General features: G+C 35.2%; 3 protein-coding genes across 3 annotated transcripts; all 3 read right to left on the bottom strand.

Moving 5' to 3' along the window:
- LOC110702293 (protein ALP1-like) lies at positions 1–1,080 on the bottom strand. The gene has a single exon (XM_021879996.1). The coding sequence runs from the start codon at positions 1,078–1,080 to the stop codon at positions 1–3; it is 1,080 nt and encodes a 359-aa protein (XP_021735688.1).
- An 879-nt stretch (positions 1,081–1,959) lies between these two features.
- On the bottom strand, positions 1,960–2,760 carry LOC110702292 (glutathione S-transferase T3-like). The gene has a single exon (XM_021879995.1). The coding sequence runs from the start codon at positions 2,758–2,760 to the stop codon at positions 1,960–1,962; it is 801 nt and encodes a 266-aa protein (XP_021735687.1).
- Positions 2,761–4,374: 1,614 nt separating this feature from the next.
- Positions 4,375–11,721, bottom strand: LOC110702515 (F-box protein At2g26160-like). The gene is made up of 2 exons (XM_021880236.1): positions 11,563–11,721; positions 4,375–5,793 (listed from the first exon to the last, which is right to left on the bottom strand). Exon 2 carries the CDS (start codon positions 5,779–5,781, stop codon positions 4,615–4,617), a length of 1,167 nt encoding a protein of 388 aa, XP_021735928.1. The 5' UTR covers positions 5,782–5,793; positions 11,563–11,721; the 3' UTR covers positions 4,375–4,614.
- Positions 11,722–11,960: the final 239 nt, after the last annotated feature.

The raw sequence follows: 11,960 nt of genomic DNA, 5'->3' as shown, positions 1-11,960 counted from the left end.
TTATTCATTACGACCGTATTTTTGCCAAATATGCTCAACTAAATCATCTTTCAAAGAAAAATGGGTTTGGCTATCACGCAGGGTAATTCTTCTTTGAATATAAACGTCAAAATCAACGTTTGGTGGTCGGCCAACGTCAAATTCGAAAGGCTCGTTGTTATTCACTGTGGCACTTGTACTCAGACCGAACCTTGCTCTATGAAGCTGAGGGCGATCTTCTTCATAATACCTTCTCAAAACTTCGGCACGAGTGTAATTGTGTCGTTCATCCTCGACAATCATGTTGTGCATAATGATACAAGCTTTCATTATGTCGCTCAAAATGTCTTCGTCGAAAGCAAGTGAGGGTTGTCGTAATATGGCAAACCTAGCCTGTAGAACTCCAAACGCATGTTTAACGTCTTTCCGAGCTGCAGCTTGTTTATCTGCAAATAACTTGTCCTTCTGGAGTTGAGGATATGTGATACCTTCTATAAATGTTGCCCAGTTCGGATATATACCATCTGTTAAGTAGTATCCCATGTTGTACTCATGGCTGTTTACCATAAAACTAATTGGTGGTGCCCGACCTTTCAAAACATCGTCAAACACCGGAGAGCGGTATAGGACGTTAAGATCATTACAAGAGCCGGGTATTCCAAAAAATGCATGCCAAATCCATAAATCTTGATCCGCAACAGCTTCAAGGATAAGGGTTACATTCTTGCTACGACCTGCGTATTGTGCTTTCCAAGCCATAGGACAGTTCTTCCACTCCCAGTGCATGCAGTCGATGCTACCGATCATGCCCGGGAATCCACGCATTTCATTTTGGTGAAGGATTCTCCTTAAATCTTCATCTGTTGGACTTCTTAAGTACTCGGCCTCAAAATGCTTGATCACCCCTTGAGTAAAATGTTGCATTGATTTTCTAGATGTTGTTTGACCCATGCGTATGTATTCATCTACGGCATCCGGAGCAACACCGTACGCTAACATTCTTATTGCAGCGGTGCATTTCTGCAGAGGTGATAAGCCAAGCCTACCAGCTGCATTCCTACGCTGCTGGAAGAACGGATCGCCCTCAACCACTTTATTCATAATCCGACAGAATAAAGGTTTGTGCATTCGAAATCGACGACGAAACTGATTTTCGGAATACACAGGATTTATTGCGAAGTAATCATTGTACAATTGCAAATGCCCTTTCTCCCTTTCTCTATCTCCCCTATGCTGCGGGACTGTTTCATCTTCATTTACAATTTCGATCTGGATGGAGGTGGTTGAGGAAGCATTATGTTAGGTAAGTGATTTGTGACAAATTCGTCAACTAGATTATCAAATTCCTCATATTAATCTGAATCAGAAGAATTTGAGCTTGAGGTTGAGCTTATGGAAAACATTTTCTGTGTTTGGTTTTTGAATGTTTTGGTGTTGTGGATCAATTTATGGATTTCACACCTTTAAATAGGAAATGTTATCAGTGCATGTCCTTCAAATGAGTGTGAACTGACTACTCAATGTATAGTAAAAACAAAATACATGACTACTCAATTCTTAATAATCAATACCAATGCTTGTCATACGGTTGAAGTTATGTATGAAATGACTACTCAATGCTTGTATAAAACAAAAACTACAATTGGACTTGACTACTTTTTGGGATTTGACAGTTCAATGGTTGATAAAACCAACCACTTGACTCATAATTGTATAAGACAAAATCTACACACACTAACTAGTACTTCACTCATAATTGAACAAAATATATGAAAATGTAATATAATTTGATTAATTTTTGGAACATAATTAATAATAAAAATTAATTCATTGCAACATAAAATAAACAAAATACTTGAAATCATAATGCATAATAAACTACTCTACTTTCCACCATACACTTCTTGAATTAGTTCCTCCTTCCACGCTTCTTCAGCTGGTGTAAGTGGCGTCGTTTTTGACATAATTGCTTGCAACATATCAAATTTCATCTTCTTCTCTTGTAATTCGACCTGTTTGTTTTTCCTCTTTTTTCTTTTCCCTTTCAAGCTCCAACCTTTGCTGCCGTAAATTTGCCTCAAAGCTTCTAACTTCAGTACAAGCCTGTATCTGTTCACCAATACTTAAAATTGCACTATAATGAGCAATAGCTTTTCCCTTACGCTTAGCCTTTGCTTTTTTTACCCCGTCGGGTTTGGGTATACCTCCTAATGAAAACCCACCAACGGGAACATCTCCTTCAGATTCACTGTCAGTTCTCGATCTCTTTCCACTTCCACTGCTATCCTCGGTGTCCCCTTCCGGACGCAGTTGACAATCCTGTTGTTCCTTTAGTGACAATGCCCATCTGAGTTTCGGCCTCCACTTTGGGTCATTCTTTATCATTTCCCAAGCGTGGGGAAAAACAAAATTGTGTGGTGGTTTGGCTGATATATGGAACAACTTCGAGGCCTTTTGAATTCGATCAACTTTGTTGAATCCACTTCCAGTTAACGGACCCGCTTCATCATAACAACTTGTCCATAACAGTACATCTGCCACCATCCTTCTCCAACGGTTCTCCAAACTCTTCGCATTTCTGGGTGGTAGTATTTCTAGCTTCTTAGCTTGAACCATGTCGTACGCCGCAGATATTTGTCGCCAAAGTTCAGCTGCTTTCATGCCCGTACCCACTATCGCATTTCCACTGTAATTTAAATATAGCCCAATAAGAGCTTCATCTTCTGCGACTGACCAAATACGACTAGCTTTAGCGAGTTGTTGGTTGGAACCCACCCGCATTCTTTGAGTCGACGGAGGGTATTGAGGTGTCTCAGGCACATTTTCTTCTTGGCTATCATCGTACTAAGAGTTACTTCCTTGGTAGACAGGAGGTGATTGCTCGTAATCAGTGTTTTCAGTTGGAATTTGTGGAGGTATTTCAAGTTGTGGAGGTATTTGTTGTTGTGGAGGATTTTGCAGAGAGGTGTTGCTCAATCTTTGTAGGAAAAGTTGAAATTGAGGTTGATTCATGAAATTCTCATCTAAATCATTACAATTTTGAGAAAGTATTGAGTAAAAGGGGTTATTGGGATCCATATCTATTTTTTTTTTATTAATTTCAAAAACTAACACAATAATAACAATAATAATAATAATAACTATTATAAAAATAATAATAATAATAATAATAATAATAATAATATTAATAACAAAAATAATAACGAACAACAATAATAATATTAATAAGCTAAAATAATAACAATAATAATTATACTTCCAATAATAATAATAATAATAATATTTATTTTAATATTAATAATAATAATAATAATAATAATAATAATAATAATATTAATACTCATATTAAAAGGATGACTAATTATGAGGGAGAAATTGAGAGAAAATGTAAATACAACAAATTTATGTGAATTTTGGAAATATGAAAATATAGGCAAAATGGGTCTCTATTTGTAGAGAATTTTTTTTTCTACCCGTTGGTAATTTTTTTTTTTTAAAAAAATTTTATAAGCACAAAATACCCGTTACAAAATTGTTACCGTTGCAATAATCAGGAATTTCCTGATTGGTCCAACTCACCTGACAGGACGCGTGTCAGCGCCTGATTGGGCGTGCTGACGCGCCTGTCAGGGCTGCAAATATAATTTTTTTTTTGCTTGTCCTACCCTCAAAACGCAGCGTTTTGAGGTGAAGCAAAGCACACGCTTCCTCAAAACGCAGCGTTTTGAGGTAAGCTGAGCAAAAAAAAAATTAAAATGCAGCTATGCACGTGGGGCCCAGTTCTTCTTGGTCAGATTTTAATTTTGCCCAAAGTTTGATCAAAAATTGATTTGCCCATGGGCATTTTTAATTTAGACCATTGATGGGGAGTTATTTTTTTTTATTAAACCCCAAAAACTACCCATGGGCATTTTTCTCCCCATTGGTGGCAATGCTCTTAAAAGTATTTAAAGTTACCCTATATACGTAGTACTATAAAAGTTATTATTCTTTTTTTTAATATATAAACTTTATCTTATAAAAAACTTACAATGTATAAGATTAATCCTTTAGTATATATCACGAATCTATAAGAAATCAAGATCATATACGATCATACGATTCATACCCAACAAATCAAGTTACTTATTCAAACTACTGAGGCTGAAAAGATTTGGATGGAAAGACAAGATTGTTTTAACATGTTCACTGACTTCTCATCCAGTCAAGATCTAATTACTAGTACAGTATGATTTAGGCCAGTAACAAAAATATTAGGCCAGTACTTAAAACCAAACTGATTTCACCACAAAATTCCATAAATTCAAGCATAATTATTAATTAAGCTTCACAACCTTGAGCATTTGCGCATTACTTAGAAATTTCAGTTTTTACAGCCCTATTATTTTAGCATTTTGATAAGAATGCAAGACAACACTATACAGCTTATATAATCTGATTGTTAGCTTAGGTTTCAAATGTATGTATGACTTCCACTTCCTTATTGATATATAATTTTTGCATTGCATCCCAAATTTGGATCTAATTCAACAACAGAAAAAATTCAACAACAGACATAATTCGTCATGAGGAACAAGTAAGTGTGCGGAATTAAATTAAAGTAATATACTGGGAGTAACCTTAACATATTGCAATTTAAAAATGAGGGCGCTCTACCCACAAGGGAGGAGTAATATCACAGAATTGTGAAGGACCTTCATAAAATCGTTCAATGACTTTTCTTTCCTTCAAGCTGTAAATACCCATATCGCTTCCTCCATTGCATACACTCGTACTACGAAATGTTTCGATATAAACATCGGTAAAATATATGCAATCAGCTTTACAACCATGTTTATACGATGATGCATCTACAGAGAAAGTAGAGTTAAAACCCAAGAATATAGCATGCTCACCCACACCCTTGACTTGTTTGAATTTTCCATCGTTCACATTCAACTGGAGTATGTCAAATGAATCGGTGTAATACTTGTCTTCATCCTCTTCTCCAACATCACCCATGTAAATCTTCCTCAGTATTACCAACAAAGTGTTTTCTACTTCTACCAAGTATGGAATGACATCTAGGTGGCTATCAAGGTCATCACTTCGAAGCGAAACATCAACAACAACTCTAGGTTGTCGTTTCATTACCTCACTTCCAAATGCCATTACCTTTCCGTACAAATCTATGGCATAGAATTCTTCTTTAAAGTAACAGACATCGAACACTTGATTAATAAAAAAATGCGCGTCAGGTATACTCCACTCGGCATGCCCAGGTCTCCAAAAGGCCAACCTTTGGGTTTTGTCGAACATTGTTGCAACAGCAAAATCATCACCAGAAGACGACGGCCTAGATGATATGATGAATTTGTAATACACAAATAAAGATGTAACCTCATCCACTAATTCAATTTCATCAAAATGCAATACCTTTGGAAGAATATTCGGTAGCTTGATCACTTTATTAGAGAAAGGATCAAAAAGGGTGATGTTTTTATTACTGAGACTAGAAGAAATAAGCCACCCTTTCGAAGCGAAAAACATCCATCGGTCATCATGATGCTCAGGCAGATTGATATTACGGAACATGTGTTTGGAGAGACTGTAAAGTCTGCGGTGTGAATTATTGGGAGGGTCGGCTAACATCAACCAAGGAAGTTGGGTGTTTTTATATGGACAGAAGTTGTTGATATCCTTTATTGAATTTCTCCAACTTGAACAGACCAACCCAAAAGCATCAAAATCTTCTAAACTTTCAAGATGCTCCATTGCAATTTTCCTAATAATTTCTTCAGGAATTTCACTCCAATTTACCATGCTTGCTGTAGCCTTCAAAAGGGAATAATAATACAATCAATCAGAAAAAACAATTGCTTTAAAAAAATATAGGCAGTATGTGGGAGAGTTTTATATGGTTTGGGTTAACTTTTTGTAAGCTATATTATTACAAAGAAGCAATTCAACTCACAAATTGATTGCAAATCACAATTCATATTCAATAAACAAATTGATTACAACCCAAAATTAGAATTCAATCAGCAAACTAAATTCAAAAAAAAATTAATATGAGTCTTCTCAATCAAATACGAATTCAATTTGTTGGCAGATAATTAAGAAACATAAAAAAAACAAAAAATGGTTATTAAATAACCATGCATTACCATTGAAAATTAAAGGTGTTTCCAAATATAGGGAAAAATAACTAATGGTAATAAATATTGCAGGCTAAATTTTAAATGGCTTAGGTTGTTTTAGGAAAACTATAAATTGAGCATTTCCTTCATTTGTATGTAATAATTTCAATAGAAAATCTGAGAGAAGAAAAATAACTCAGAGAAAAGAGGGGTTGTGTTTTTGCACTTTGGTATAAATAGACATTTTGTTTATGTAATTTATTTCTCCCTCAAATATGATTAAATAGAAAATTTGCATTATTTTCTTAACAATTGGTATCAAGAGCTTGGTTGACAATTAGTCCACATTACGATAAAAATAAAAACGATCCTAAAAGAAAAAGTCAAATTTGAGTGGGAGAAATGGCTGCAGACAAAGGAGAAGTTAAACTTGAAAAATTCGATGGTAAAGATTTCGGATTTTGAAAAATGCATATTGAAGATTATTTATACCAGAAAAAACTCTATCAACCTTTGGAAGAGAAAAAGCCAGATGGCATGCAAGAAGCAGAATGGAAGTTTTTAGATAGACAAGCACTCAGAGTTATTCGATTGACGTTATCACGCAATGTGGCGTTTAACATTGCAAAGGAAACCACAACGGCAGGTCTCATGAAAGCTCTCTCTAATATGTATGAGAAGCCATCAGCCTCCAATAAAGTTCATTTGATGAGGCGGTTGTTTAGTTTGAGGATGTCGGAAGGTGGATCGGTAGCTCAACACCTTAATGAACTCAATTCTGTCACAACCCAATTGAGTTCTGTTGAAATCAAATTTGATGATGAAGTATTAGCGTTAATACTTTTATCTTCCCTGCCAGATAGTTGGAATGCTACAGTCACAGCTGTGAGTAGCTCATCGGGAAATAACAAGTTGAAGTTTGATGACGTTCGTGATCTGGTTCTTAGTGAGGAGATTCGACGAAGAGAATCAGGTGAATCTTCATCCTCTTCAGTATTGCATACAGAGTCAAGAGGAAGAAATTTAATCAGAAGGAATGAACGCGGAAGATCAAACTATCGAGGACAATCCAGAGATAGGAGGTCAAAATCCAGGAATCCAAATAATTTCCAAAACTCAAAGACTGTGGAGTGTTGGAATTGTGGAAAGATTGGGCACTATAAAAATCAGTGCAAGGGAACACCAAAAGGCAAAGAAGTGAAGGCAGAGGCAAATGTCACTTCTACCGGAGAAGGTGATGATGCGTTGATATGCTCATTGGAGAGCAAAGAAGAGTCTTGGGTATTAGACTCTGGAGCATCGTTCCATGCTACTTCTAATAAAAACTTTTTTGAGAAGTATGTCCATAGAAACCTTGGACAGATATACCTTGGTGATGACCACCTTGTGATATTGTTGGTCAAGGTAATGTCAAAATTAAGTTAAATGGGTCAGCTTGGGAGCTGAAGGATGTCAAACATGTTCTCGACCTAAGAAAGAACTTGATCTCAGTTGGGCAGTTGGCTCGTGAAGGTTACACTATAATCTTTCAAGGTGATAATTGGAAGATTTCAAAGGGAGCAATAATAGTTTCTCATGGTAAAAAGAATGGTACTCTCTATTTGACAGCTGGAGCGTGTTATTCGATTGCAGTTGCAACAGAGAATGAAAATTCCAAGTTATGGCACCAAAGACTTGGTCACATGAGTGAGAAAGGAATGAAGATCATGCATTCAATTGGAAAACTCCCTAGTCTAAAATCTGTGAATTTAGACATGTGTGAAGAATGCATACTTGGAAAACAGAAGAGGGTAAGCTTTCAGACATATGGAAGAACTACAATGAAAGAAAAATTGGAGCTTGTTCATTCTGATGTGTGGGGACCAACAACCACCCAGTCTATAGGTGGAAAACAGTACTTTGTGACTTTTATTGATGATCACTCTAGGAAAGTATGGGTTTACTTTCTAAAATACAAGTCCGAAGTGTTTGAAGTTTTCAGGATATAGAAAGCTAGGGTTGAAAATGAAACAGGTATGAAGATCAAAAGATTCAGGTCCGACAATGGCGGAGAATATGAGGACACCAAATTCAAGAAGTTTTGCTACGAGCATGGTATTAAGATGGAAAGAACTGTGCCAGGTACACCTCAGCATAATGGCATAGCTGAGCGGATGAACCGAACATTGACAGAAAGAGCCAGAAGCATTCGTATACAGTCAGATCTACCAAAACAATTCTGGCAGAAGCAGTCAATACAGCATCTTACTTGATCAATCGAGGACCATCAACCCCATTGGAGTACAAATTACCAGAGGAGGTATGGAGCGGCAAAGAGATCAAATTGTCGCATTTAAAGGTATTTGGTTGTGTAGCTTATGTGCACATTAGTGATCAAGGCAGAAATAAGCTTGATCCTAAATCAAAAGTTTGCACTTTTATCGGTTATGGCGAAGATGAGTTCGGATACCGCATTTGGGATGATGAAAGCAAAAAGATTATTCGTTCAAGAGATGTAATTTTCAATGAGAGAGTCATGTACAAAGATAGGCATAAAATTGAGAGTTATGAAACAAATCAAAAAGAATCTACATTCATTGATGAAGATTATGTCCCAGACAGTACGATGCAAGAGTACACTATCATAAGTACTCCGCAACAAGAAGAACAAACTGTACAGGGCAGTACATCGCAATCAAATGACATACAACAACCTTCTTGTCCAACTCCTACACTAAGAAGGAGTACTCGACCACATGTGCCTAATAGAAAATATATGAATTATTTGTTATTAACTGATGATGGGGAACCAGAAGATTATTATGAAGCATCCCAGACCAGAGATGCTAGCAAGTGGGGGCTTGCAATGAAAGATGAAATGCAATCCCTGATTTCAAACCAGACATGGGAACTAACTGAGTTACCCATAGGTAAGAAGGCCCTTCATAACAAATGGATATATCGAGCAAAAAAGGAGCACGATGATTCCAAGAGGTATAAGGCTCGACTAGTTGTCAAAGGTTTTCAACAGAAAGAGGGAGTTGATTATAATGAGATATTCGCTCCTGTTGTGAAACTCAATACCATTAGAACAGTGTTGAGTATTGTTGCAATTGAAGATCTTTATCTCGAGCAGTTAGATGTGAAGACTGCATTTCTTCATGGAGATCTTGATGAAGAAATATACATGCATCAGCCAGAAGGTTTTATAAAAAGTGGGAAAGAGCAGATGGTATGCAAACTTAAGAAAAGTTTATACGGGCTAAAACAAGCCCCAAGACAATGGTACTAAAAGTTTGATAACTTCATGCACAAGGAAGATTTCCAAAAGTGCAACGCTGACCACTGTTGCTACTTCAAGAGATATCAATCCAGTTATATCATCCTATTACTTTATGTTGATGATATGTTAATAGATATGAATGATATTATAAAGTTTAAGCATCAATTGTCAAAGGAATTTGACATGAAGGACTTGGGTCCAGCAAAGAAGATTTTAGGAATGCAAATCACAAGAGATAAGCAGAAAGGCACTTTACAGTTATCACAATCAGAGTACATCAAACGTGTTCTTCAGAGATTTAATATGGGTGATGCTAAGCCTGTTAGTACACCGTTGGCGAGTCATTTTCGTCTATCAAAGGATCAGTCCCCTCAGACAGATGAAGATAAAGAATATATGGCCAAGGTTCCTTATGCCTCGGCTATTGGAAGTTTGATGTATGCAATGGTTTGTACAAGACCAGATATTGGACATGCAGTGGGAGTTGTAAGCAGGTTTATGTCCAATCCAGGAAAAGTCCATTGGGAAGCTGTTAAATGGATTTTGAGGTATTTACGAGGTACAATTAATAAGTGTTTGTACTTTGATAAAGGTGAATTGAAAATACAAGGTTACGTTGATGCAGACTTTGGCGGTGAAGTCGATAATAGAAAGAGCACAACGGGTTATGTATTTACAGTTGGAAATACAGCCATAAGTTGGATGTCCCAACTACAAAAGATTGTTGTTTTATCCACTACAGAAGCTGAGTATGTGGCAGTGACCGAAGCTAGTAAAGAGATGATATGGCTTCAAGGTTTGTTAGATGAGCTGGGGTTCAAACAAGTGAATAATATTTTGTATAGCGATAGTCAGAGTGTTATACATTTAGCAAAGAATTCGGCGTTTCACTCAAGAATAAGGCACATCGGTATTCGTTATCACTTTATCAGGTCTCTTCTAGAAGATGAAGTGTTAACTCTTAAAAAGATTCTTGGCAGTAAGAATCCAGTGACGATTGACAAGTTGAAATTGTGCTCAACATCAATTGGTCTTAAAATGACAGAAGACTAGTTGAGGTTCTACTCCTTGGTGTAAAGACAGATTGAAATCAGTCTTCAAGTGGGAGATTGTTGGCAGATAATTAAGAAACATAAAAAAAAAAAAATGGTTATTAAATAACCATGCATTACCATTGAAAATTAAAGGTGTTTCCAAATATAGGGAAAAATAACTAATGGTAATAAATATTGCAGGCTAAATTTTAAATGGCTTAGGTTGTTTTAGGAAAACTATAAATTGAGCATTTCCTTCATTTGTATGTAATAATTTCAAGAGAAAATCTGAGAGAAGAAAAATAACTCAGAGAAAAGAGGGGTTGTGTTTTTGCACTTTGGTATAAATAGACATTTTGTTTATGTAATTTATTTCTCCCTCAAATTTGATTAAATAGAAAATTTGCATTATTTTCTTAACACAATTATCATCCATGCTTGCCGTTGCATTCAAAAAGGAAAATAATTTTATTATTTACAATCAATTAAAACAATTAATTGCTTTAAAATTTAAAAATCAGTGGCAATTTCAAGATTATACCACCTTTTTTTTTTTTTTCAATCCGTTTAAATGTTTAATTAGGAGTCCTTCACATATCGGAAACATTGCATTATCATTTAAACATGAATTCAACAAACAAAGTGATATAGAATCACTTATACATATTCAATCAACAAATTTATTGCAAATCACAATTTAAATTCATAAATCATATTGATTTCAACTCAGAAATAAAAATTCAATCAGCAAACTAAATTCAAATCGACAAAATGCAAGTAACAATTTAATTTTAAATCACAAATACAATTCAATTAAGAAACAGGATTCAAATCAACTAAAAATTCAATTAACAAGTGGGAATACAAATTCAATCAACAACTTGTTATCAGGAATTAATGTTAATTTAGAGGTAAATATTAAACTCTTTTCAATCAAATACGATTTCACCTTCCCCTCAAAAAAAATACGATTTCACCTTTTGCCTCAAAAAAAAAAAAACGATTTCACTTCACAACAACCAATCAAAAAAATAAGAGTAATTTAGAATCACAAATACAAATTAAATCAACAAAATTGAATTTGCATCCAAAAATATATACAATTATACATATAGGAAAAAAATAAAAGCAAAAAATAACTTCAGAACTCAAGAACTCGGAGGCTTACAGTACAAGAGTTGAAACAAGACCAGAACTCACGAACTCGGACTGTCGGGGGCTTGCAGCAGATTTTAAAGATTGAATTTTTAAAACCAAATTCTTTTTTTGTTTATTATAATACCTATTTTTCCTAAAATAAATCATTAATAAACCTTATACTAGTACATTCCTATACAATATATATCTTTTTTTTTTTTTTTTTTTGAAACAAATACTTTTTTGAATTTTATTATTTGAACTTTAAATTATTTTTTAAAGTACAAATTTTTGTATGCGGTTAGCCACGTGGTGCGGCAGGGGTTACTTGTAGGGTGTTATTAGATTTGTCAGGGGTTACTTGTATTTTCATTATTTACAGGAAATTTAGAAACTATTGGTACATGTCTCTTTGGCTTTGAGTTAGAA

Source organism: Chenopodium quinoa, unplaced genomic scaffold (assembly GCF_001683475.1).
Source record: "Chenopodium quinoa cultivar QQ74 unplaced genomic scaffold, ASM168347v1, whole genome shotgun sequence".
Lineage (NCBI taxonomy): Eukaryota > Viridiplantae > Streptophyta > Magnoliopsida > Caryophyllales > Amaranthaceae > Chenopodium > Chenopodium quinoa.
The sequence above is the reverse complement of the archived record's forward strand: the minus strand, read 5'-3'. Positions and strand labels throughout refer to the sequence as shown.

Excerpts from the sequence above, each read along its gene's own strand:
- LOC110702293 (XM_021879996.1), bottom strand. The coding sequence starts at position 1,080 with ATGAATAAAGTGGTTGAGGGCGATCCGTTCTTCCAGCAGCGTAGGAAT.
- LOC110702292 (XM_021879995.1), bottom strand. The coding sequence starts at position 2,760 with ATGCGGGTGGGTTCCAACCAACAACTCGCTAAAGCTAGTCGTATTTGG.
- LOC110702515 (XM_021880236.1), bottom strand. The coding sequence starts at position 5,781 with ATGGTAAATTGGAGTGAAATTCCTGAAGAAATTATTAGGAAAATTGCA.